At 41.5% G+C, this 27,308-nt stretch overlaps 1 protein-coding gene across 2 annotated transcripts; it reads left to right on the top strand.

The window, feature by feature from the left end:
- On the top strand, nt 1-27,308 carry snap25a (synaptosome associated protein 25a). 2 transcript variants are annotated; one of them, XM_017409127.3, is made up of 7 exons: nt 1-166; nt 2,629-2,670; nt 8,488-8,536; nt 13,626-13,743; nt 20,058-20,177; nt 23,521-23,665; nt 25,620-27,308. In XM_017409127.3, the coding sequence occupies exons 1-7, from the start codon at nt 95-97 to the stop codon at nt 25,686-25,688; spliced, it is 615 nt and encodes a 204-aa protein (XP_017264616.1). In that variant the 5' UTR covers nt 1-94; the 3' UTR covers nt 25,689-27,308. The 2 variants fall into 2 exon arrangements, with proteins under 2 accessions (XP_017264616.1, XP_017264615.1); XM_017409126.3 differs by lacking the exon at nt 13,626-13,743 and adding an exon at nt 13,968-14,085 and having other exon boundaries at nt 3-166.

Raw genomic sequence — 27,308 nt, 5'->3', positions numbered from 1 at the left:
CCTGTTGTGTCCTCTTTCCAGCCCACCCCCTGATTCCCACTAGGATCTTCTCTTCCCTCTTGGAGACCTTCTCCACCCCCCACATCCAGCAGCCATGGCAGATGACGCGGACATGCGCAATGAGCTGTCAGATATGCAGCAACGCGCCGACCAGCTGGCCGATGAGGTGAGAACATCACGCTTGCTTCCTCGCGGCTGTTTGTCTTCCAGTGGCGAGCTCACACATATTCATACTTAGCCCCAGTGATCGGAACAACTCAAATCTTACCTGTTGTAGACAGAGCACAGTGTGGGGAAAAAGTTATATTCTGACCAAACTACTGAGCTTCTGGCGAGTCCAAGTGGGGCCAAGACTAAAGTAGATTGCTGCTGCTTTAAACCAACTAAAATTATATCACCAATCTTTTTTATATTTTTACAATTGGTAAATAATGAATTCCACAACAACAGTAGCCTTGCTCTCTAGCATTATTGTAAATACATCACCCATTTTTGTTATTTTTAAATAATAATTGATCCTTGGTAAAAAAAAAAAATGCTCTTATGCTCTTTAAAAGCTAACATTTTCTAAATCTGTAAAATTACCCACTTAGCATTTTTACCTTAGTTTTAGCAAATCCACAATTAGGCCAACAAGGGTTAAATAGAGTAAAACTGCTAACTGCTAAAATGGACAGCTAGTACTGACGACTAGTACTGCTAACTCATTAGTTAACCCTATGAGTACTAGCAGTAAGCTAGCAGTAAGCTAGTACTTTTAGAGTTAGCTAATGAGTTAGCTAACTCATTAGCTAACCCCATGAGTACTAGCAGTTAGCTAACTGCTGTTACAAACTGGGCTAAGAACAAAGTGGGTTGCTGCAGTCTTAAACCAACTCTAATCTTTAAAGTTTCGTAGCGGTTCACGCATATGCTGTTTTTAAGCTCTTTACATTATCATCAGGTTCTCTTTGAACAGTTTCTGCCAAAATAACTGCAATGCAAACTTGATGGTGGTGTGTAGATTTAAATAAGTGTTTGAATGAACCACTATAAAAGATGTTTTAGAACAAAAAAATTAATTGTGGAAGTGGATAAACCCAAAATGACAAGCATTTAATGGCTTCTAAAGTGGACTGCTGCCATCTTAAAACCCCTCTAATCTTTAGGATTTGTTTTATAAACCTTTACATTCATGTCAGTTTCACCTCACACTGTTTTCTTCAGCAGAAATATTATAATATTCCTGCTGAAGATGCGACAGGCTGCACAGGAAGTGCTACACCTAGCTGCTGCTGCACTTAAAGATTAATAGAAAATTTGTGTAACGACCACTGTGTGGTGCAAAATTGATGGTGGTGTAAAGATTTATGAAAATAATTAAAGTGAATTATTTGGGGGGTTTTTTCAGATTAGAGTTGTTTTAAAATGGCAGCAACCTAATTTAGTCCTGGACCCACTTATATTAGATGTTAGCTTTTCACATTTGAGAAGCTATCTACAACAGGTAAGATAGCATTTGTTCATAACCTATTTACAGAAACCCACTTGCAGCAGATGCGCTGAATATAGTGTATACGTGTGTGAAGGTGACAGAAAACACACCTGCTTCGGACTTGACACAACCTCCTCCTGTGTTTGTGTGTATTTTGAGCCGCGGCGCACGCGGCAGAACGTCCTCGGAGTGTTCTGTTACATCATCTTCTGATTCTATGGAGAAACTCATCATCTCTGTGAAAGCGTGTGTCAGACAGACAGAGAAAGTCTGTGTCGTGGCCCAGAGCAGATCAGCCCAGAAACCCTCAAGCTTCACATATGACTCAGAGCGGCACAGCTGAGCAGAATATTAAACACACACACACACACACATATGCATGCATAAACCAAGGGCATGCACAAAATGGCGGAATAACAGTGTTTGCCCCTGACTTAAAGGAGCTTTTAGATCCGTACAGAAGCAACGACAGCTCATATGAAAGACGTTGCCGCAGCTGCAAATTCTGCTTGTTTGATTTGAACTAAAAGTAGAAAAAAAATAAGAAAATGGGTCAAAAGGAAAAATAAAAGGGTTGAAAATGAGGAAGCGGAAAGAGGAGACAAGTTCGATCAGAGGCGACTGCTCGGAGTGAGATATCGCCGCTTACTCAGCCCCCCTCCATTGGTTTGGACAAACAGCTCGCAGTTCACACAGCAAAACAAAGCTGAGTTGTTAAAGAAGAACGAAACATCACGTCCCTGCTGAACTGCCATCACCAGCTAATAATAGACATCCTCTGATCACAGCGGTGGTGTTGGGGGGCTTTATTACAAGAGAGTAGTTACTTTTAGTTCTAACGCAGCATTTTTGAACAAATCACTGGAGAGCATGATCCAAAATCATGTGTAAACAGTTCCTTCCCAGCCATCAGGTTGGATATATTCAGTGCTGGGAATATAAACACCTGATATTGATCGTTTCTGCGTGGTGCTGATGGATCAGTTTGACTCCACTTTGCACACTTCTGCTCAAATGAACGAGCGTACAAACTCGTGGCGGTGGGGCTCAGTCCCCTGAGGAAGATGTGCCTCTCTTCGTGGTGACTGAAACAGTTTAAAGCCAGTCTCTTGTTCCGGGCCGACGCTAACCTTGTCGTTTCTTTTCCCCCACAGTCACTGGAGAGCACTCGTCGTATGCTCCAGCTGGTGGAGGAGGTAAGAGAAACCACACTTTTATTGCTCCTCGTTCAAGTCAGTCCTAATTAGGTTTATTATAACGACAACAAAAATCTGTCAAATACAAACAAAACAAACTCGTGACATGTCAGATTTCTACAGTGGTGGACTAGTCCTGCCTTTTTTCTGGTATTAGGAATTTAACTGGAAGCTGTTTGTTTTCACTGCGATGAAATCAGATTATTTTACAGCTTCGCCCATTATTTTTATACACTTCCCCAACACACAAGAACGCATCAGAGAAAAACAACAGTCTGTGTTAAATCAGAGACCGAGAACAGTAGAGGCTGTGTGTTATGTTGCTCCGTGTTTCAACTGCCGGTTTTTATTCACTGAGGGCGTGAAAAGGAATCACTGGACATGGTGGGAAATATTCTTTAAACACGTTAAACTTCCTGCCATCATTCATGTTTCTGCCGCTTGGCTTACAAGAGCTGAAGCAAACACCGACGATGTCTTCAAATTTACTGCACTATTTCTCCTTTTCTTTGCCTTTTTTCACATGAAAATCAAAGCACGCTAAGATTAATTTTAATAAGGGGCGGAGAATCATGTAATTGCACGTGCATATGTGTGCGTGTGATCGTTTGTCTGTTAGCAAAATGAACCAATGGATGGATTTTAAATAAACTCTAAGAAAGTAATCACTGGTTCGGACTCTTTTAGAGCCAAGATGGCTGCCGCAGCTAAGCAACTGTAGGAAATACAAAAACGGTCATTTTTTACAGATGTTGAGCTCAAATTTGTTGTGGTAGTAGCTGAGAGTCCTTTCCACCACTATCACATGTCAGGAGATCTTTGGTATTCGGCGTGGCGGGTGATATGCATTCCTTCAGGGAGTGCTGCTCATCTAGAAGAGTTATCAAACTGTTGTTTTCCGATCACATGATTACAGTTTTTGTTGTTTGCGTTCTGAAGTGTCCTCTGTTAAGCCAGGCTGTGCTTGTGTGTATCTATAAAACCATAAAACCTCTTTTCCAGAACGTCGGCCATTATTCCTATTCTGAAGCGATTTTCCTAACATGGATTCGATTCTTTACCCCTTCAGCCTCAGTCCCCTTTAAATATAATCTGCTGATGACACAACTAAAGTAGGTGGTTATCATCTTTCTGATAAATGAAACCAGTGCGCCTGTAATCAATATTTACCTTTAATAGTGTTCTGCTCTCAGTGTTTGTGTTTCTAAGTGCTGTCACTGACTAAACAATGAGTCAGCGGAGCGATGCCTCATTACAGGAAATGAAGAGACGTCAGCGCGACAAAAGACACGCGCCTGCACACAAACGGCCCTAATCTCCGCAAATTTGTATTTACTTCCCGCGGCACTCGTGCCAAGAAGTGAAACTGATGCGCCGAGAAGCAACGAGCAGACAGACGCAAGAAAGCGAGAAGGACCCGAGCGAAGAGGCGCAGGCGGCCGGGAATAAATGACACGAACTCAGTGTGCCACTCAAGGTCACACAGATCACCGGCATCTCCTCGCACAGACTCGCTGCAGGAGGAGGAGAGGGTTTACCGCTCCTTTAGGGGCGATCGATGGATGGAAAGACGGAGGGAAAGGAAAAAGCACGATCGTCTGGAAATACGTCACAGAGATAACACCAGTCAGCCTCTGATGGGAATACAGTCACAGGAGAAAACAAAGGAAGTGGGCAAGGCTTCTTGTGTTAACAAAATAACTAACAGAAATTTTTTTTAAAAATCCCTTCCCGGCTCATAAAACATTTACTGGAATTGAATATCACGCTGCACTTAGGGAGCTCATCTCTCTAGCATTATTATAAACATGTTCTCTACTCCTTTTTTTTATTGTTTTTTAATAATTAATTGGCCCTTACTAATACAACTTTAGCTCTTTCAAGCAAGCATAGCTTATTTTCTTACAGATATAGAGATTTAGCTAATCTTTATAATATTAGCTTTACAAAAACACAAGCTGTTAGGATAAGCACCTGGTTTTCTCCCCTACATATAAAGAGTTTTATTCTGTGAAATTTGTCACTTTAGCCTAACTTTAGCATTTAGTTTAGCTTTACAAGAATCACAGTTAACCCAACAAGAAGCTAGCAATTTACCTAAAGTTTCTTACCCTTACAAGTTTGTTGAAAAGCATGAATTATTAAGAGAGATTTTTATTTAGAAGAGGTGTGCTGCCCGCAAATATATCTAAAATCTATTTCAAGATATGGAGAGTTGCTCCTAAACAGGATTAAGAGCTAAGAAGCTGCTTTGCTGACAGCTAAGCTTGGTATTTTACCACATAGGTCTTTTGAAAAGGAAGGACTATAAGGAAAAGTATAAAGAGTTTTAAATATTTGGTCTTTTTCAGATCAGAGGGGCACTCTGAGGACAACTCTTTTAACACAATTAATGGTTCATTTTGCTGTTTTTAAAACAAAAAAAATGCATCAAATATGACCATTTTTCATGAAATCTTGCCCGAGACTTTTGATTAATAACACTGACAGACAGCTTTTACCTTTCATAAGATTTGTTTCGTAAAATAAAACCTAAACCTAAACTAAGTCCGCTTTAATCCTTTGAAAGTGCTTCACTGTCTTCGGCAAGAGCTCTTTAGCTGAAAAACCCTTGTGGTCCTTTAGCTGAAGGTGGATAGCGACATCACGTACCTCGGTGTTGCCTTGTCAAACGATGACCGCCTTCATGCAGACGCGAGGATAAAGGCCTCTAGATGTGCGTTTTACGCCACGCAGAGCGCCGGTCTCCACCTGAAGGCTCTGCCTCCTCAGAGAAATGCATCACCTTTGGTTTGTTTCTCTGAGACCAGTCATTGGGCGTTCACAGACATGGTCCGTCCTTGATCCACATCGCTTGTCTGCGGATCCTGAGGGAAGCTTTTAAGAGTCAGTCACCTTCAAGTTACTTTTCTGCATATATATTTAGCGAGTACACCCTACATAGTCCAATTGACTCTAGAGGTACACTCTCTCAAGCGATGGCACTGTGTTTGTAACGCGGCCTTGCCAAGATGCGGGTTCTTCTTGGAGATGATACCAGTGGCTTCTATAGGAAATTGCAGAGGCGGAGGCTCAAATCAGACAATTATTGGAATTTTACTGTGACTTTTAAATTGACTTTTACAGACTTTTATGTAGTTTACTGATGGTCAGTGATTCTTGTTCTTAATGATTTTATCTCTGTTTTGGCAGTCAATAAATTCATTCTCATCTATTCTAACCAAAAGCAAAATTAAAATGAGCTGGAAGCCCATCAGGACCTCTCAGAGGATGAACAGCTCTGGCTCCTCGAGGGATGGCAGCTGACTGTCACCAGGTTTCTGTCGTGTTTTAAACAGAGGCTTGCCAAGCGGCGAAACTACACGCATCACACTCTCTCACGTCTGAAACATCAAAATGGCTTTCTTTGCGAAGCGCTGACGAAGCAGGGTTGGGTGTTATGGTGCAAATGTACGTGGGTGTGTTCACTGACACACTGTAATCTTATCAGGTGGAGCCAGGTGCCACTTCCTATGACACTGGATCTGCATTTCCACCAGGCCGAAAGGAGACAGATGGATATAAGAAAGTGACACTTTGCTGATCCTCCTCAGACTTTTTCCAGCAGCGTGGCAGTTTGTAGCAGATCCAACCTATCGGTCACTGGTAACATTTCTCCTGCAGGCTCAGCTGCTCAATGATTCACAGTCAGGCAGGCCTTAAATGAAAGAATAAGAACAAATAAAAATGTTACCTACGGACCTTTAGTTGGACTACAATGATGGCGATATGCTTTTAAAATAGCAATCCATGTAACCGGTTTGAAAGAAATACAACCACTGGTTTCTCGTTTCAAACCAGTGCTCTCCCTTGTTGTCGTTGTTCATATTTGTTGTTCTCCTGGCGCCTATCTCCATGCTTACAGCTCAGGGTTTAATGGCCAAATGACCTTCACATCTTCTAATCAATAGCAGCCAGCACGCTGAAGAGAAAGGAGTCAAATAATCTGATCTGGTCCCCCCGCAACAGCAGGGTTTACTGATGTTTAATGACTCGCTGTGTTCAGTCTGAGGCCTAGCCTTATACCATTCCAGGCGATTTTTTAAAAAAAACGCACACTTGCTATGTTTGCACCTTTTATGTACATGCAGACTAAGTTGTTGTGGAGAAAGTAGTGAGGTTTTCCACTTCACATCTCAAGTTTTGGTGGATTTGTGTTGATTTGACAAACTGAGCCTATTTTAAGTATGAATGGCCAATTTTGCTTTCTGAACTGGGAATCACAACAACAGTGGAGAGTTGCTACCTGTTTTTTTAATGCCTGGCTGGTTTTATCCTCAATCTGTTGCACTACAAAGGTTAATAACTGAGAAGAAACTAAAAAACGTATTTGTGTCTTTAGATCTTGTCCGCACAAAAACACAATTTTTCAAAAACTAACTTTTTATTTGTTGCTAAGAAAAAGTCCTCATTAACACAACGCTTTACCTAGGAAGTGTCTTCATTCACATGAAAACAACAAGAATGATGTAAAATGCCACGAAAACACACCAAAAACAGGAAACAAGGCGTGGAGCGTGCTCACAAAGCTTTCACACCGGGTACAAAGTGTAAACATCACGCCCGAAGCTTTCTCCTTCTTCTTCGGAGTGAGTCGGTCCTGTCTGCTAGTTGAAGTAATCCGACATGCAGAGGTTTTTCTGTAACTCAGTGACACACAAGCGTGAAATCTGCCATTATTATTATTCTTTTTTTTACATCTGGTGCGCTTGGAGCTTCCAGGTTTCCCAAAGGTTGCATTTTGGCTGTCTACACAAAAAGGCAGGAGTGGCTTCCTAAGACATTTTCATTGTGGAAGCTGTTTTTAAAAAAAAAATGTTGTTTCGGTGCTCTTAAAGCGCCATTTCTGTTTGAACGAACCCTAAGCCAGGCTCAGCTAAGCAACATCATTAGGTAGTGTCAGCATCAGCACCACCTAATGATGTAGCCTGGGTATTTTAGCATTTTTCAAAATTCTCTCAACAGAGTTTGGAGTAGCACAGTGCAGGCTACCTGAGTGTTAATGTTCGTCAAATCCTGAAGAGTTTAGCTTCTCTTTGGGTACGTTTTGCTGACGTTAAGGAATGTATGTTACGTTCAGGGGAAGACGAGAAACAGTCTCCAACGGAACAATCACCTCCTTTATGTTCAAATGAAAGAAGCTTATGGCCACTGTCACTTTGAGCGATTCAGAATGGGCAGAAATCCTCTCATCCAAGTGAAAAAAAATCTGACATGTTCCACTCATGTTTAGAGAAACGTAATGTTATGCATATAACTACTGTTCCCTGAATGAGAGGAACGAGGTACAACACATGTAGGGGACTGAAAGGGAACCAGGCATTGATCATTCCTACAGTCACAGTGATGTTTTAGTGCAATAAAGAGATTCATCAAGATGGAAAAGACATAAGCAAAAATATACAGAAATGCTAAGTGAAAAGCATCTAAGTTTGCATTTCAGCATCACAACAACCCTTAGAAAGGTTGTATACTTAAACTTCCAACCCACTGGGAGACAGCTTAAGCATTTTTATATATAAAAAAGAAGAAATCTCTAAAAGAAAGGTTTGTCATTAGGATCATTTGAGACTTCCTTTGCTGCAGCTTGACTAACCTAAACTCAAACGTGTGTAACTCTTTTCAACTTCACAGAGAAAAAAAAGGGGGGAAAATGATCCTAACAGCTTATGTTTAAGGTTATCTAGACTTCCTGGTCCGTCGCAGCCTCGTTTCTAAACTGTATTTTGTCTTATTTCCCGTCTGGTCGCCTCCACCTGGCCGTCTCTGGGGAATTAGAGCAAAGATGCCGGCATCAGGACTTTGGTTATGCTGGACGAGCAGGGAGGTAAGTCTGCAGGAGGAGAGATGCTGGATTTATGTCACATGACCAAGCTGTAATCAAGAGTTGGTACTATATTTATGATGAGAGTAAATGTTCACATTTTATTATGAACACAAGTGATTATATTTGTAGATTGCATTGTTAGTATTTAATATATTAGTACCAAAACATGTGGTGATAAATGACTTGTTTTAAATGCTTCTGCTTCTTTTCATTTAAATGCATTTTTTAGACTAATTTCTTTTCTGATTTTTTTTTTGTTTGCTTTAATTTAGTGCATTGGTGAAGGGTGCGAGATTTATTTATTTATTTATTTTCTGTTTCCTTTAACTTTTTATTTTTGTATTTTTCATCTAACCGTTTACGTTTCAATTTCCTTAACTGCTTTTAATTTATCTCCAGCTTCCCCCCCCCAATTTATTTGATCTTCTGTTCGTTTGTTTCGTTTCACCGAAGGCAGACGAGAAGTGAAATCTCAAAAAGTGCCAAATCACTGACAAATCCCCTGGAGATTATTTAAAGCCAGCCACTGCAGGACATAGATCCCCACAGCTCAGCACTGCAGTTCAAGTGAAGTGTTTGTTCATGTTGCAGTCAGTAATTTAAAGGGATAGTTCAGACAGTTTGAAGTTGGCTTCTGTGTAAAAGTTATAAACAGTTAATATATATTACCTGCTGCAGCTAAGTCTGTGAACATCCACAGTTAATGAGAAACAGAGTTGAAGTCTGATGAGCTAATGACTGGTCAGAATGCAGCCAAGATCAAAGAGGAAACCTTAAATCCTTCAAACCACTTTAATCTCTAAAATATCACAGCAGATCATGTGACTGCTACTTCACAGAGCTTACAGTGTAATGTCACATTACACTGGTTTTTTACATTGAATTTTTGGGGGGTTTGCAGGCAAAAATAGAGGTGGCAGCAGCTAGCTGTAGCACTTCCAGAGCAGGAATTAGCTTTAGAAGTGGATCTACTCGGACCTTATTGCCAAGCTGATAAAGGCGAGCTGACCCCCTTCCAAGGCTAATTTTGCCGTCTTAAAACATTCCGTTTTCCAAGTTTCGTAGCAGTTTTTTTTAAACACTAATATTTAAAACTTCACACTGCTCTCATTTTCTCACTTCACACTTATTCTGGCAGAAATATTGGGAAACTCCTGCTGGAGGTGCCTCAGGTTGCACAAGAGAAGTGGTACAGCTTTTAGCTGCAGCTGTTCTGTGTGTGCAAATATCCACAGAATATCTAAACACACGTACTTATTGCAAAACTGAGATTGATGTAAAGGTTTAAAAATAGTGTCCTGATGCATGCTCAATAATCCAGGTGGTTGAGTCAAGTCCTCTGGACGGCTTCTTCTCCCTTGAAATGTTTCGTCTTTTATCCAAAAGACTTCTTCAGTCTGAGGAGCTGCAGGATGGCCCAGCATAGAAGAGCAACATCATCAGGCCACGACTGCGGTTTACTCTCATCTGCAGGCCAGTGGTCTCTCTTTCAGGGATGAAGATGTGCACATCCTTGATAGAGAGGAACTTTAGCCCCTTTTACACCGGCTCTAAAGGTCCCGGCTCCACTCTACTCGGCTCGCTTTGCGTGCGTTTCCATCTGCATTTTTTCGAGACCGGCCCTGCTTCTTTGGTCCCTGCTTCGGAGTCGGGCCAGCCGGGCCGGCTCTGCTTCATGGGCGGCGCAAGCTTAGCTCCTGTTCACTCATTGGTCGTGGGTGTGACCAGATGCAAGCATAAAGAGCGAACAGTAGGAATATAAACAACAGCGTTAGCTTACCCTGCAACATTTATGCCGTCTGTCCCCCAGCTGAAGGTGTTGTAAAGCCTGAAATCTCCGGTGGATAACAGCTGTCCTACTCAGTGCAACAATCGGGGCATCCAGAGCATTTCTTCCACTGCGCCTCTCTTCCTGAAGTCTCAGGAGAATCCCCATAAGTTTAAAAAACAGCAACAACACAGGGCCAACGTTGTTCGTTGTTTACACAACTCATGCCAAGTTTCGGTAGAGCACCCCACCCCACGCGCAAAAATCTGTACAAGGACTGGAGAGTTGAGAAGCCGGCGGGAAGAAACCCGTTTTAACGCTGCAGGAAGAGGGAGGAGCTTCCTGGGAGTTCTAATCCGAGCGTCTCGTGGACGATGAAAGGTGTGGGAAAACAAACGAATCGCAACCACGCGACCGCAAACCGACTTGTTGATGTCTTATGGAGCATGCCGGAGATTTAAGCCCTCTGCTTAGCAAAACGTCTATCAGGGTCCTAATGATCAGTCGTTAGGGTGATGGTCCACCTTTTGGATGTGAACAACTTGTTGTGGAAGTCCCCAGCAGCTGGTTGACTCACTGTGCAAAGGTGCCGTTTATAAGACAGCTCCTCAGACTGAATAAGTCTTTTGGATAAAGGATGAAACATTTCAACAAACTCAACCTTGTTAGAATAATAAAACAGTATTTGCATAAATGGCTATGAAATTTTTGAAAAGTGAAGTTGTTTTATCCACTTTGGTCCTGGTTGTGTTCAGGCTGGCTGTTAGTTCGTGAGTCTTTTCAAGTTTTAAACTCTGTTTCTCCAGAATGATGTCGCTCAAAGATCTATCTACAGCTATTAATTATTTATAACAATTCCACAGAACCCTGGTTCAAAATGGCTGACATATCATTTTAACTTCCAAGCTGTTCTCTGAGCTGTTTGTATTGTAACTTTTTGCATGACTACTGCAGAACAAAACTGTAACTCTGGGGGTGAAAAAACATTTTAAAGCTTTATGACAGCAATCAACAATCCCCTCTTCGCTGGTCTGATAGTAACAGACGGCTGAATGTTCAAACAGGTCTGAGAACAGCTGATCGGTCTCTTCAGTCCAGATCAGAAGTCTAGAAAGGAAAGAAGTGGGTAAAAGAAACGATCGATTTAACTGGTAATGACAAAATGTTCAACCACTTGTCTCTCAACCCATTTACAGGTTTGTACAATCCCTGGTTGCGCAGAAAAATCTAACATTACAAACAGGTAATTTTGACGGTAAAAGGGCGTGTCAAAAGAGGTTTCTCCTGCAACCATCCGAAAATTAGTCAAGTATCCTCCAAGCAAATGCAGCTACAACAGCTGGAGCTGGGAGCTGACCTGAGCATTAAAACACTTTCATGCAGACAGAAAACTTTTATCCAAACTATTGATGATGGCAATGTCGATATTGGCTTGCTTCTGATAACGTGTACCGCCCGATCCTTTTCTCCTAACAATTGGTCTTTAATTCATGAAGCTCAGTGCCTTTGTCCCCCTAACACTAAACATACTTCATGTATTAACAGATATGCATGCCAACCAGGGAATGAACAAATCCTGAATAGTCAGTAAAAGTAGTTTCTGAATCCACTCCATATTTAACCGTGCCACATGCTTTCACACTCTGCTTGCACCTTATTGACTTCTGTCACATTTAAGATGACTTTGTGTTGAGGAGGAGTCACTAACACACCATCAAGGCATGACAAAAAGGCTCCGACACTCACTAACAAGAAGCCAGAATTCAAAAGAAAAACTGGTTACAGACAGATTTTAGGACTTTTTTTAGCAGATTTTTTTACTCATTTCGTGTTGGCAGTAAATCCAATTAAATAGAATTAAAGAAATGTCCGCCATGTTCGTGTTTTGATTCACACCCTGAATGGGAGTTTTTCTTTAAATTTGTCGATTCTTTTAAAGTAGGGTTATGTAGCGTACTTATGAGCAACCAGTATCCAGTAATCAGATCTCAGTTTGGAGAATCAGGGAGAAAATCTCAGTTCTTATTCATAACCAAATGTCCTCAGGCTGAAGAAACTACAACTCAGAAACATTTCAGCTGAACAAGAAAACTCTAAACTCAAGTATCCTCAGAGAGTAAATCAATCAACATCAGAACAAGTGGTAGTAACTGAATACTTTTATTCCTGCCATTGAAACCAAATATAAAAAGCTTTTTATGATGGATGCTGATTAAATGCTTTTATAACCAGCTCTGACCTTGAATAAGTAACGTATTTTTTAATTTAAACATAAGTTTGAATTTCATTTTTTTTACTCTTTTAGTTTCAGTTTATTGGCAGCACACACAGTATAGCTTGTTTGTTTGTTTTGCAAATAATTAAAAGGAAAAAAAACACCACCTTGATGCTGGCACTCTTGTGTTTGTCTTTACAAGTTGGAATTTCCAAGTTTCAAGTCAGAAAATCAGCTGAAATGACCCCTGAAGTTCAAATTACAACCTGAAAAATCAGATGTTCTTCATAGCCCTGACTTCAAACTCCAACATGGCAGCCTCGTGTATTTAAAGCTGTGCTAGCTGCAGTAATAAAGTACTTTTACTTTACTTCTGTTAGTTTGTTTCTCATTAAATCAGTTGCAGAAATAGTGTTGTCCAACCTCTACTAGTGAACATATTGCTACGGTGTTTGAATGCACACATGCGGAGAAATCCGTTGTTTTCGGCCTGCATTGCTAATAGTAGCTAGCCTCAATATTGAGTTTGAATCCCACTGATTTCCTGACTTACAACTGGAAAACGGTTCGGTTGGGCTGGGCATCATTCCTGGACTTCTGAGATCAACCGGGCGCAGCATCAACGTGCAGGTGGTTAGCTTAGCTTACATAACACAGGCTCACTCTGTCCAAACCCAAGAAGCCAGCCAGCTCCACCTACATTTACAAAAAATACTTAAAGCAATTATAAGAGGACTAAACTTAGACTAAAAGGTAAAAGTTGTTCTTTTTGGACAGAGGCAGCTAACTAGCTAGGCTAACAAGCTGCTGTAAGTAGCATCATCTGTTTCTTTATTCGCATGTTTTTCTTGATGTTAGAGGATTTTAGCTATAAAGTGATTTTTGGTGGTTTCTTACAATTCTTGGCCTAAATTCCAATTATCATATAATTGTAACCCAGCTTACTCAGGACTGGTGCAATCCACAGAGACTTTTTCTTACAGACCTAGTAGACAAGTATGCACACAACTACACAAACACACCCCTCAGTTGCTGCTCATCATTTCTCATATTTCTGTCAATCAATGAAATTCATTCCACTACTGTCATCCCTTTGTCCTGACCAGAGCAACTCGATCGTGTCGAAGAAGGCATGAACCATATCAACCAAGACATGAAGGAAGCCGAGAAAAATTTAAAAGATTTAGGGAAATGCTGTGGGCTTTTCATATGTCCATGTAACAAGTAGGTACTGACAATGTGCCCCGAAGGTTCTTTACATATGTGGTGGCGTCCAGTTTTTCCTTCTTCGTTCCGTTTTACTTTCTTTCGTCATAGTGAGTGTCTGAAGTTGTTGTCTTCTCTCCTTTGTCTTCTTTCTCTCTCTCTCTCTTTCTCTTTCTCTCCTCTTCTTCCTCTCTCTTTCCGTGCTTCGTTCTGTGGGGGATATATGACTTGTGTTTAATCAGAGCAACTGGAGCGCATCGAGGAGGGAATGGACCAAATCAATAAGGACATGAAGGATGCAGAAAAGAATTTGAACGATCTAGGGAAATTCTGTGGTCTTTGCTCCTGTCCATGTAACAAGTAGGTGCTGCTTGCCTGCCTGCCTGCCTGCCATTCAAAAATGCGACTAAGTATCTAAGAAATCAGAAGCAACAGAGGAAGAAGTGACATCACTATGGTCATTAGCCAGTAGTCTGCTCTGCTCCAGCTCTAATTGAACAATGGTTCTGGGTTTCTTTGTTTCACAGATAGCTGACGTTCTTTAAATAATTCCAGATCCCACCCTCATGTTAAAAAATAGTTCACTTAAAGTCGAACTGAAACTAGATTTTTTTCGCTCAATAGGCCAACATATTTTTTAGCATCCTAAGCCCAGCCCTCACTGTGCCATTTCAAAAACTCATAAATCTTGAAAGTAACTCATCTCACAATGTACAACGTCTTGCTGCAGCAGAGTAGCGTACATCAAAACACATCTGACAGAAATATCTGTACAACCATGAATGGAAAACAAGTGCTGACATTGACACTTATTATTAGATTTGCACAACAAAAAGGCAGAAAAGATGAGGATAAAAACTGATGTCTGTAGGCGCTTTATTTGTCATAGGTTGTCTTTGATTATGAGAGCAGCTAAATCAGCTGTAGTGATCCATATCACACTGAACCATCACAAACCACCGATGTCCCAGTTCATTTGTTTTTGTCAACAAAACTGATGCAAATCCTTTAAAATTAAATATCTGCCTTTACGAAGTCTTAATCTGCATCCTTTTTGCTTTTTATTCCAGCACAGGTTTGCAGATTACACCATAAGTACATTAAAGTTATTAAAATCAAAGCCATGACGTTCTTCAGTAGCTTCAGTAGCTTTACATAGCAGTAAAGAAAACCTGTATTCGTGGTCCTGAAGTTGTTCCTCAATATGCCAGGTAAAGGTAAACATTTGTTACTGGTTATGTAGTGTTGGGAGTGTAGGACTTAGCTGGGCAAGGAAAACCTATTTTTTACACCACAATGATAGGTTGGTCATCCAGAGGGGTGAATTCAGTCACCTGATCTGTGATCCTTTTCACCTCATCACTGGCTCATGGAAACTTGTCTCTTCTCCTTAAAGTTTTCTCTAAAGTGTGTTGGTTAACTTTCAAAGTTAGCAGGGTGAACTGGGTGTACTCAGCCCAGTGTTTGGATTTTTAATGTCTCATTAAACTGATGGTATTGAATGTAGCTCTACACCTACTGCCACAAGATACACCCAGTACCCGTTGTAAGTAGCTACGAAACTGCTCTGTTTGTTTTTTAAAATTTTTCCCCTTAAGAAATGTTATAATGATACATCACAATGCCTGCCCTGTTGCGGCTGCCATATAGCATCTATATTGGTGCACAGATTACATAAAACTAGGTCAACAACAGAGATTGAGAGCAATGTGTGGCAGCTACTCCAGTACCGATCAATGAAAAATGCCTTGATCTGTACTCCAATCCAATATTTGGCTTGGGACATCTCTACTCACGACCTAAGATTTTCTTACAATTCTTCCATGATTTTGTCTTTGATGAAGAAAAATATATATTTTTAGGGTGTACACTATATACAGATTTTCAGTTCGACTTTAATGCAAATCATGTAGGACCTTGATGCAGACACAGCAGAAATGACTGCGGGCACATGCAGCAGCCTTGGATTCTTAATGTAGCCTCTCCACTGGATTAGTCTCCAGATAAACCGTTCCCAAGAATAAAAAGCTGCACAACTGGTGAGCGTCCCCTTGTCCATCAGTGTCAGCCGTTCGTGTAAGATTGGCCTTGAGATGGTCCACAAATAATCCCGAGTACAACCTGTGTAACTCACCCCCCCAAAGTCAAGATGTGCAGAGACAACAGGTGACTAAAATCTCATATAGCCATACTAAAAATTAAGTCCTTCACATGCTGTTTTTAAGCTCTCCTCCACTCAGCCAAGGCCATGGTTCATCAATAAGTGCCTCTAACACCTTTTTACTAAGTGCTCTTCCCCACGTGCCTGTTTTCCAATCTAACAACTCTAAGCAGCTTTATAACAAGAGTATTTTCAGTGCAGGTGTATCCATTGTAGAAGTCCCACTTGAAGCAATAGATCATATCTTTCCAGTATGACACATGTGGTGGGATGGAGGGGCTTTTACAATGATACTACTGCCACTGTTGGTCCTACCAACTTTAAAAACACTTAAATTTGACCAGAAACGAGCAGGGCTGAGGCTCCCAAAGCATCTTGGTACTTAGATCTTTTCCATGTGTCTATTTGAGATGGAAACCTTTGCTATCTTGGTTCCAAAATGCCTTTGGGCAGTCTGGTCCTTGACTGTTTGACACTTCTCCTCATCTGCATGATCTCTACCACCACACCACTGCTCTTAACATCCAGTAGATCCTCACCTTTTTTGCAGGCAACAAGACCTTTTTTTTCTGTCCCCCCGAACACCTCCTCCCTCCCCACCATTTCTGAGCAACTTAGTGCCAATAACGTGGAATGACTGGCGAGCATGACCCTTGGAATGCTCATGCATGCATGATGATGCAAGTCATAATAGCAATGCTGCACATGATGATGATAAAATGATACTGATGTTAACAATGAAAATGATGTTGACGGTCACTGATAACCATAACGACGGAATCTCATTTTTCATTACCTTGAAGTTACAGATCTAGAATAAACAATAGTTCATATTTATTTCTAAGGTTCCCTGGAGTAGGCATCTACCTGCAGTAGAAAGCTCTAAAATGACCTCAGTTTGGAGAATCAGGGATGAATCTTTGAAGAGAAGTCAAGCTAATGGCTGGTCAGACTACTTCTAGATGGATTTCAACCATTTAAACAACTCAAACCACAAACAAAACTTTACAATTGTTAAAGTGAATGTTCTACTGTAAATCTTTATACCGCACCACTTTTTGCATTTGACATTTATTTATGAACATTAGTTGTAATGATACAGGTTCTCATACAGAACCACAAGGTCCGCTACGTAGAATCAGATGAAGCTAAACCAAAGTAAAGCAAGAGTAGCTAAATGCAAAGAAATTCAGGAGCTTGAAGACTTGCCTGTTTGGAGAAGTTTGGCACTCTAAGTGATCGACAGCAACAGTGGAGAGAGCAGGAGTACCAGCAAGAGATGGATGAATGGAAAGCCAAATGGGTCACATTTTGTGTGCTTTGAAACACCTGTTGGCATCTTATTAATGTCACTAAATACATTGCCAGGTAATAGATAAGCACCTCCAATGTACAAACAGCACACTAGCACTCAGCTAGCTGAGAACCTAGGATTGATTTTTTAATTATTTTTTTTTTGCATTTTGACATTAAGGCTCATTATTCAATTCTGTTGCCTTTTGTAAAAAAAATTGTTTCTTTATCAGGTTGTATTGAACCTGTAACAAAACGTGACCCCCAAAAACCGAGGCACATACTGAACTATAGTCTGTTACAGACACCTGTGGTAACTTCCACTGACGACTGGTCGTGTTGGTGACTCACTGGGATGCACATGTTGCATAACAGCATGTTAGCGTATCTATTCTGTTAAACTATTTGAAGCAAAAGTAACGCATCCTGCTTGCTTGAGCTGCTATGAAGTCTTTGAGGTTTGAGTTGTTTTAGACTAGCTGTTAGTCTGACATCCTCGGGAGAATTTCTCTCTGATTCTCCAACCAAAGAACATTCTAACTCTCATCTACTGCAGGTGAAATATCTGTAGCCCCACTTTTCAAAAATCCAAACTATGCCTCTAAGGGAACTCAATGGACAAAAAGGGAATAAATAGCAGAGAGTCACAAAGTATATTTATTTCCCAAAGGCTAAAATGATCCAAATGTTTTTGGGGGTTTTGAAATCAGTATAAAAGGGTTCTACTTCTAAAAGAACAGATGGCAGAGGTATGATTTTACAGTAAAAAAAAAAGAGAAAGGAGGAAGGTTGCACAACGAAACTGTCAATCGCTCGAAGGAATGCGCCGAAAACAGCACAACAAGATAGAAGTGACAGTCTGACAGATTTAAAAGAGGGGGACAAACAAGGGAGAGATGTATGGTGTCGCTGGGAGCAGGAAACTGGGTTAGGACACATGCGCAGTCACATATTTTCAAAGCTGTAGTCAAGTTTGATGTGGAAATGGGAACATCATGCCACTGTGCATGCACTGCTTGGTGCCCTTGTCTTTACATGGCTCCGTGTAGTGATGCAGCCCTCTGCTGCCTCGCCTCCCCACCACCTCTTCGGATCTGCTGCAGTTTCTCTGCAGTGCCACCTTTCCTGCGGAGCTCTGTGCTAAATTAGCCTTTATTCTGCGCTGGCTGCTCGGAACATTACTGCTCGCTAAGCCGCCTCTCCCACAGGGAACTCGCTCACATATAGGTCAGCCATATCAGCGGCATGGCGGCCTGCTGGGACGCTGACTCAAAGTGACTGCACAAACAGAAGGATATTTGATGACAAAAAAATATATTTACTTTGTTTGAATGATGCAGCTTTGATGCTCAGTGTATTTCCTAATCCCTTCAGCATATGTAGCGTCTATCAGAACTAGCTGACTCCAGGCTTTTTGTTTCTTAATTCCTTTATGGTCTGGCACGTACTGCCATTTGAAGAATTAGAGAGAAAGAATTAAGTTTTACGGCGAGATTAGCAGGACTCATAGACTCCAATTCGTTTATCTTACTCCAATAACAGCAAACCTAATGAGAGATGCACATTACGTTCGTTCAGAGACAATGGGAGAGTAAATGCGAGAGGGGAAAAGATGGTAAAGGAGCAAGAAAATATCAAGCAAGACCAAAATCAAGCTGTAAAGAAAAAAAAAGGAAATCGGATATAAAGAAGGGATTCGGATGTGGGAACTGTGTGTTTACCATTCTGTTGTGTGTCAGCGGGGACAGGGAGCTAAGCAAAAACCTTGCCTCGGTTCATTTCTATTAATAAAAGCAGTGTAGGAGGCTGAGCCATCACCAATGCTGATACAGCCAGAATCCATCCACACAGCGCTGGACAAAACCCAGCCACTGAAACTGTTTCCAGCGTAAAGAAAACAGGACAGAAAGGTGCTGAGTAGATAAAGAAACAAATAGGAATGTATTGTGAGATTTAACCTGCCGTCCCGTGAAAAGCACCTTAAGGAAAATAAAATGTCGTATTTATTATCATGCCCTGTTTTAAGTAAGATCAGGCAGTGTTAGCACTGCTGTACTTCTCAGCACATGATCCGTTCCGGTCAGAGGCAGATATGATCCTCGGCTGTCAAAATCCCGATCATATTCCTCAAACCTCTGCCTCTCTGCCAGGTAACACACCTGATTTCACAGAATTTCAAACCTGAATGGAAAGGTGACAACAGCTCTAATAATATAAGTAATGGTGAGCGTGGGGGTGGGGCGTTACAGGAGGTCTGGGAAAAGGTAAACACAGTGGTTTTCTCTACTGACTCCCTCCAGTTTTCGTTTCGTTTTGTATCAGTTTGTTCTCAGCACTGCTCGTCGTCCGTCCTCAGAATGTGCCCGTCCTGTACTCTGTGTTGTGTGTCTGCCGAAGCCTTGTCTCTTCTCTGTTTGGGGACGGGATGGGATATTTTGAACTGTGACAATGCCAAAGTAGCCATTTGTAAAAAAGGAAAGCAAAGAGTTAAATGTTAGAGCAAATACAAGGTTTGCCTGATTCTGAGCAGTATGTTATATCGGTATAAATATAACATCTTACACATTGTGTTACGACAGAATGAGCCTGTACCTACTAAACCCATGCCTGCTATGCTTTGCTTGACTTAGTCTAGTCCCCTTCCATTTATTTATGTGCTGGATGCATGACACCAATTAACACCTTTGTGCCAGCTGATCATGCCACGTACTTCTAAATCTAAACCTGCTGTCGTAAAAAACCCTCAACCCAGAGGCTCCTCCTTGTAGATATTATCAGTAATGGGAAGCCAGTCTGGTTGAGGTGAATGACGATTCGCTCCGTCTGACCGTTGACTAACTGTCTCTCCTCGCGCCTCGACGCCGCTGCCGGCATCCAGAATGAAGAGCGGGGCTAGCAAGGCCTGGGGGAACAACCAGGACGGCGTGGTGGCCAGCCAGCCCGCCCGCGTGGTGGATGAGCGTGAACAGATGGCCATCAGCGGAGGCTTCATCCGCAGGTAAGAGCTCGGAGGTCCCAAAGTTGGTTCGAAGGTGACATAAGGTGGACATTGGATAAAGTGGTTTACTGTGAGAGTCAAAAGACATTTTAGGTTGACAATACCCATGTTAGGATCAGGGTCTGTGAACTGATGATACCTTAGAGCAGTAAAGCCTTAAAATGCTCAAATGTGCCTTTCATTTATCCCTTTCTCCTGACAAAAATTCACATCTGACTGCAAAGTTATATCGTCTGTTGATTTAAAAAGTCGGTTTTCGGACTTTAACCAGGTGTGTTTTTGTATACAGTGGTTTTGCTTTACAAATAAGGTTGTCTCGTTAGGTTTATAATTAGATTTCAGTGGAAAAAATCATAATTTTGATTCAAGTAGAGCCTTTTGCGATGTCAGATTGCTAGGAGGGAAAGTCCAACGGCAAAAAAACTTTGAACCAACTTGTTTTTTCTCATACTTAACTTGTCAGATAGTTATACTTTTTATATTTCCCTGACATCAGACTGTAACAAAGTAGCTATTATTAAGTGTTGTTGGTTGCAGGCAGTTGTCAAACTCAGATACATTAAACAAAGGTGCTACAACTTATTCCACCGTCAGTGTTCCTTCCTCTTTATGTGCACTTTGTTGATTAGGAACATTGTTCTGACACAAGAATGCTGGACACAGCATAGAGTCATTGTTTACCTGTTGGATGCTTTCTCCTGAAAGTCCCAAGCTTTCCAAGGTCCGTCTTTCAAAATTGCCTTAAATTGCTTCAAATGCACTCACTGACAAAATATGTTAAGCACCCAGACAGAGTGATGGAAATGAAATGAAACTGCACACGATGAAAGGTCATGTGTCTGTAGTGCAGCCATTAATATCAGATCAACTGAATAATGGAGATGCTGTTTGGGCACACTGCTGGTCTGATGTTTGCAGGGTGTGGCTGTCCCCGGAGCCTGGATACAAGCAGTGATTTGGTGCAGAACAGAGTCATGCAGCTGTTGCATCCTTTCCTGCAGCAAGTCGGCCCACAGCTGTCATGATGTGGAGTGACGAAAGCGAACCCAGAGCGCAGACTCATGTTAAAAAGAAAGTAATTTATTAAACTAAAGAATGAACAAAACAAAAGCTGACATGGCAGCAAAACAAAAACATAAACTGAGCAAAGCACGGAGTAGCAGAACCAGGAAGTAACGGCAAAAACAACAAGCAAACAAACGACAAACATTAGACAAACCTTAGACAATGGACCAGCGAGGTATGGAGAGAAATGACCGGGTTTTAAAGTGCAGAGGATAATTGTGGTAAGTGGATTCAGGTGTATGGGAGCAATCATGGGCAGGTGGAGATGGGCGTGGCCAGGAAACAGCAAAAGGGTGACTGGGGAGGAGTGAATACAAAAGCATGAACATGAGACCAAACAAAAAGCAAATACAACAGAATAGAAACAAAACAAAAACCCAAACCAAATAAAAATAAAACATAAACAAAACCCACAGAAAAACCAAATCACCACAACAGCTGTTGTAGCTGGCCCTCAAGAGCCGAAGCGTCTGCACTGGGTCAGAGTTACCCAAGCTGGAGAAAAATTGGAGAAAGAGTAGGACACTTGGCTAGCCACAGGAGGACCTCAACATGACGTAGGCAGACAACAGACACACATGTTGTGTGGACAAGCATATTCTTGATGACTATAGCAGAACGCTGTCTCAGGAGGGGTAAGACATGGATGCGGGATGTCACAGGATGTCCAAATCACTACCAGACATGACTTGAAGACATACCATATGGACCCCCACACCATGACGATATCCCTGTGTGTCTATCCATAGCATTGGCAGGATGGTGTTTCCCTTTGGTGTCACCATACGTGCACACAATGGTCATTTGTGGTTAAACAAAAATAAGTTTTGATTGCTGAACACAGTACAGTACTCATCCATGTCTCTCACTTACCACTCAAACCACAGCTGTCTCTGCTCTAGCATTAATGGCAGCCTATACATGGAACATTAAACTCATAGCTGGGCTGAAACTAATCCTCAAAACACGGCATGAGAGGACACGGGGTTGTAAGGAGTCCTGTACTAGTGTCTGAATGTCAGGCGCAGACGTCATGGGGTTCTGTCGTGTCTGGCACACAACAATGATCCTCCCTTGATGAGGTCTGTCTCGGGTGACCCAAACCTTAATGACAAGTACCCATTGGTTCCAACATCAGGTCACTGTGACATCTGCCACCCACTTCATGCAAATCCAGAGTGTGACTCGGTCAAATCAAGTGTTAGGGACACCGTCTGACGCAGTGGTTCTCCAACCTGATTTCATTTTAATGTTTTATTTTTAACTGATGCTGTTCCTGAAAGTGACTTTTCTGCTTTGTGATATTCAGGACTTATTTTTTAACTGTGTCAATTAGTAATAGTAATAATTTTATTAGCCTTCATATTGTCAGCTGTCAGAGTTGTCAGACACTGGAGCACGTGGTGAATAATCCGGTGTGTGAGCTCGCCCTTACACTGAATGTCCCGCTCAGATTTACAGAGACACCTCTTCCAGACAGTAAACTTTCCCTCCCTTAAAGAAATAGAACTCTTCTGTTTTTGCTCCTTATTACTTCTGCTGAGGTGTAGGCGTGGACTCACTCTCTACACTGTTGTCCACTCCGTCGCTAAAACAAGTTTGAGTGGAAACGTCTAAACGTTACAATTTTGAGGCCCAAAATTTAAAAAAGGAATGGTTGAGTGCCCCCCAGTTTGAGAACCACTGGTTTAATGTGTCTGTGAGATATCCTCTGTGTCTGGTGACCTTCACTCACTGTTTTGACTGACTGTTGGACACCAGCAGCTGCCTGATAACACTGCTGTCACTACTTATGGCCTCTGGTGCTGCTGCAGACATGCCAGCTCCTTATAAATTCAGTCATTTATATTACTGATCACTAGCCTGCATTCGGACCAAATTACACCCAAACTGGACCGTTCATTCTGGGTGCCTAACTTACTTTGTGAGAGTAAATTGAATTAATGCTGGGGTCTGGTATTTTGATCAATTTTAAACTGTTGGGTCACTGCTGGCCAAAATGTGTGGCCAGTCAGTTTTTTTTCATTCAATCTTATATATAAACTGTACCCTCAGAAGTGGGAATTTGTATATTTGAATTAAAGATTACTGAACTACACAAAATACACAATGACAGCAACGCATCCCTAGACTCATGTGTTCAGGTCTCCAGTCTGAGGTCCGCCTCTGCCCCTCGGAGCATCAGAGGTGAAATACGAGCGGAGTGCTGCAGACGTGTGCTGTCTCTGACCTGATGCTCCGCAGACCTCACAGTGTTTAAATCTAACCTTGTGTTCAGGGTAACAGACGATGCCCGGGAAAATGAGATGGACGAGAACCTGGAGCAGGTGGGAGGCATCATCGGGAACCTGCGGCACATGGCCCTGGACATGGGGAACGAGATCGACACCCAGAACCGCCAGATCGACAGGATCATGGAGAAGGTACTAGGCTGAAAACGTTTATACGCAGGAAAGGTCTTCAGAGGTTACTGGAGAATCTTTAGGGAGTAATTCTGGGCAGAGGATCTCCTGGATGCAGTTTGTTAACAATTACAAAAATGTTCCTTAGTCAGCATTTGGGAGAAATTGAAATATTTATTTTTCAACAGTGCATTATAACAAAAATACTGAAATAATCTGGAGGAACTTTTGTGCGTAAAGAGCAAAACCTCAAGGCTAATCCTGTCTCCAATCATTCAGACATGACAGCAACACCTGATGGAGCCACACAGACAAACCATCACACACGATACTGAGCAACATGTACACTTAAATAGTTTACTGAACAAATATGGAGTCTTGTGTTGACCTCGTCCAGATGTGAACTCTGAAACATCTGGGATGGACCCAAAAAAAAGGCAAAACCCGCAAAACACCTGGACTTTTATTTTGTAGCTGAAGGCGTTTTGCTTCTCATCCGAGGAACTTTCTCAGTTCAGTTCAGTTCTCAAGTCTTCAGCTACAGAATAGAAATCCAGTTGTTTTTGTTTATTTTTCTTTTTTTTTGGATTTACCATGTTCTGGATGACTGAGAATCTACACCAGCATCTGGGATGGACCATCACACACTGGAAGTATGAAGAGTTCTTTTTCCAGTCTTTTTTTTTGGACGAAATGACCTCAGGGTACTTCAAATCAGAACATAACGAACCTTCCTGAAAGTTGCCTGCATGAAGTTCAAATGGCAGGGATGGGGTAATTGTTACCGGCAAAGCTTTTTTTATATATATTTCAGTGGTTATATATCTAAGGAAAGGTTTACAAGACAGTGGTGAGAGCAGCCATGTTGTATGGTTTGGAGACAAAAAGACAGGAGACAGAACAGGAAGTGGCAGAGCTGAAGATGCTGAGGTTCTCCTTGGGAGGGACGAGGATGGACAGGATTAGGAATGAGGTCATCAGAGGTCCAGCACAGGTTGAAGGACTGGGAGATAAAGTTAGAGAGGCCAGACTGAGATGATTTGGACATGTGCAGAGGAGGGACAGTGGGTATATTGGTAGAAGGATGGAAGGATGAAGGAAAAAGACAAAGAGGAGATATCTGGATGCTGTTAGAGAGGACATGGAGGGAGTTGGAGTGAGGACAGAGGACACAGAAGACAGAGTTAGATGGTGCAGGATAACTTACTGTGGCGACCTCTGAAAAGGGAACAGAAAGAAAAAGAAGATATCTTTTGCAAAGATCTCAATGCATTTTTTATAGAAACTAGAAAACTACTATCTGCAGGTTACAAAAGTATGGATTTGTAGACACATTTTTCATTTCCCAACATTTTTTCGAATTTGTTCTTCTTTTGGCTGCTCCCTTTAGCATCTCCCTCCTATCCCAGCATCCTCCTCCATCACCCCAACCCTCTGAATACCCTCCTTCACTACAGTCATGAACCTCCTCTGTAGTCTTCCTCTTTTTCTCCTCCCTCATGGCTCCATATTCAACATCCTTTGTCCAACATATCCACCCTCTCTCCTCTCCAAATGTCCAAATATACTCATTTCAAATCCTGTCCATTTTGGTCACTCCCAAACACATTCCTAACACTATCATCCCTTCCACCTCCAGCTCTTCCTGTCTGTTTTTTAGAGGCACCGCCTCCGAACTCAACATCATAACAGGTCTCACTGCTGTCCTGCAAACCTTCCCTTTAACTCCTGCAGCTGTCCCCATTACATACAACATACCTCCACTTCTTCAGGCTCCCTTCCACCTGCTCCCTACTCTCACTGCAGATCACAGTGTTGTCTGTGTGCCGTAACGTAAATTACATAGATTTCATATCTTCGCAGTGAAAAACAGTGAAAGTCAAAGTGAATGTAAGGCACGGGCCTTTTGCCACACTCTCCCTTTCTGTTTTCAGTCCCTTACATTTGTGCCTTCCACTTCCCTCCTCTTCTCCAGGCTGAGTCCAACAAGACTAGAATTGACGAGGCCAACCAGCGCGCCACAAAGATGCTGGGCAGTGGCTAAGTGCCGCCAGCCGCCGGCACGATCTTCCTGGCGTCCCGCGCCACACACATCGACAGGCGCTGACATGCTTTCATCATGGTATTGACCTTTTAGGTTTGCACACATGCACATATCACCTCCCCGTCCCCCGATTTAAATGTTGTTCTGTGTCGTCTGTCGAGCTTTTTCAAGATGATTGTCCTCGTAAAAAGATGATTTCTTATACTCCGTATATCATTCTTTCCAAAGGTTGTATATAGTGCTGACTTGATGGCTCTATAGCTCACTTGTGAAATTTTTATTCTCTTTATCTCTCTTATCTATATATATATCTATATATATATAGATATATAGATATATAGATATATAAAGAACACTGCTCTGGATGACAAGTATATAATAGGAATGCTAAACAAGCTGTTTTGTTTTCTTTCCTTTCCAGTATCAGTATTGTCTTTGTAAAACTGTGTCATTCCATTTAGGCTACTGTCATGCTCCTTTTTTGGGTGTTGTCACGACAACAGCAGGGGTGTCGGTGGATTGAGAAAACAGCGGTAAGGGTTGACTAAGGGCGGTTACAGCTGAGAGAGAATGCAACGAGCGCTCACAATCAAAAGGCAGTCGTCGTTCCGTTTTTTTTTTTCCTTTTCTCGCAATCACCCTGAGTTCCCGTTTAGACAATATGTGCAACTAGACTCTCTGTAGCTGTATTAGACATTGCATTCCAAGTGATGTGAATTGTGCGTTCTCTGCATGACAAATGGTAGATTTTAGTCTCATTAATAAAACCTGTCTGAAAAATATATATAAAAAACGATGACATGGCAGTAGCAAATCGACAAAACGCATGCTCAGTATTAGGACACAGTTGATCGTTCCATACTCCTGCAAGTTTGCAATAGTGCCACTCTTTCTGTCTCAATATATTTACCGACTGTGACCATCTTGTTGTACAATAATGCAAAAGGGATGATAATAATAATAATAAAAATAAAAAAAATTTTAAAAAGTGAGATAAAGTTGAAAAAAATAAAGAGGACTTAGGGTTGTGTTGCAAAAACCACGAATAAAAAATGACCTGTTTTCTAAACAATTATGCAGTTCATTGCTGAAGCTGTTGATTATGTGATGAGAGATGAAGACTGGTTGTGTACTGTATCATAGGTTTTGGATGCTATGAAAAAAAAAAAAAAGTTCAATAAATAAAAGTTTGCAATGTAAAGCAAAGATGCATATTTCTGAGAGACCTTACTTTTATAAGAAGACTGTATCTGTAAGTTTCTTTTCCCCGTGTGGTTTGTTATTGGTAGAAATACTGAGATTCCTGAAGACAATACTCTAAAACAAAACAACAACAAAAAAAACAAAAAGTTTTTTCCCCCTCTTTTTTTTTTCTTTTTTCTTTTTTTTTTTTTTTTTGCTTCTGTACTTTAGAGCTATGCACACCAAATCGCCAAAATGTTGAGTAGTTCCAGTAAAGTAACGAAATCCCCCCCAAACCTGAATGGCACAATAGTTTAAACTGTGAGATTGATGTCCTCAGTGCATGTCATAGTAACAACTCCCTCTCTGTATCCTGTCAGTGTGTGAAGTGGTGGACATTTTGTAGCTAGCTGAATTGATTAAAAGTAATAAACTTTA

The sequence above is a fragment of the Kryptolebias marmoratus genome, linkage group LG19 (assembly GCF_001649575.2).
Source record: "Kryptolebias marmoratus isolate JLee-2015 linkage group LG19, ASM164957v2, whole genome shotgun sequence".
NCBI lineage: Eukaryota > Metazoa > Chordata > Actinopteri > Cyprinodontiformes > Rivulidae > Kryptolebias > Kryptolebias marmoratus.
The sequence above is the reverse complement of the archived record's forward strand: the minus strand, read 5'-3'. Positions and strand labels throughout refer to the sequence as shown.

Bases quoted from the DNA above. Each gene is read 5' to 3' on its own strand.
- snap25a (XM_017409127.3), top strand. From the start codon at position 95: ATGGCAGATGACGCGGACATGCGCAATGAGCTGTCAGATATGCAGCAA. The intron at 167-2,628 runs GTGAGAACATCA...TTTCCCCCACAG, and splicing joins CCGACCAGCTGGCCGATGAG to TCACTGGAGAGCACTCGTCG. The intron at 13,744-20,057 runs GTAGGTACTGAC...GCCGGCATCCAG, and splicing joins TTCATATGTCCATGTAACAA to AATGAAGAGCGGGGCTAGCA.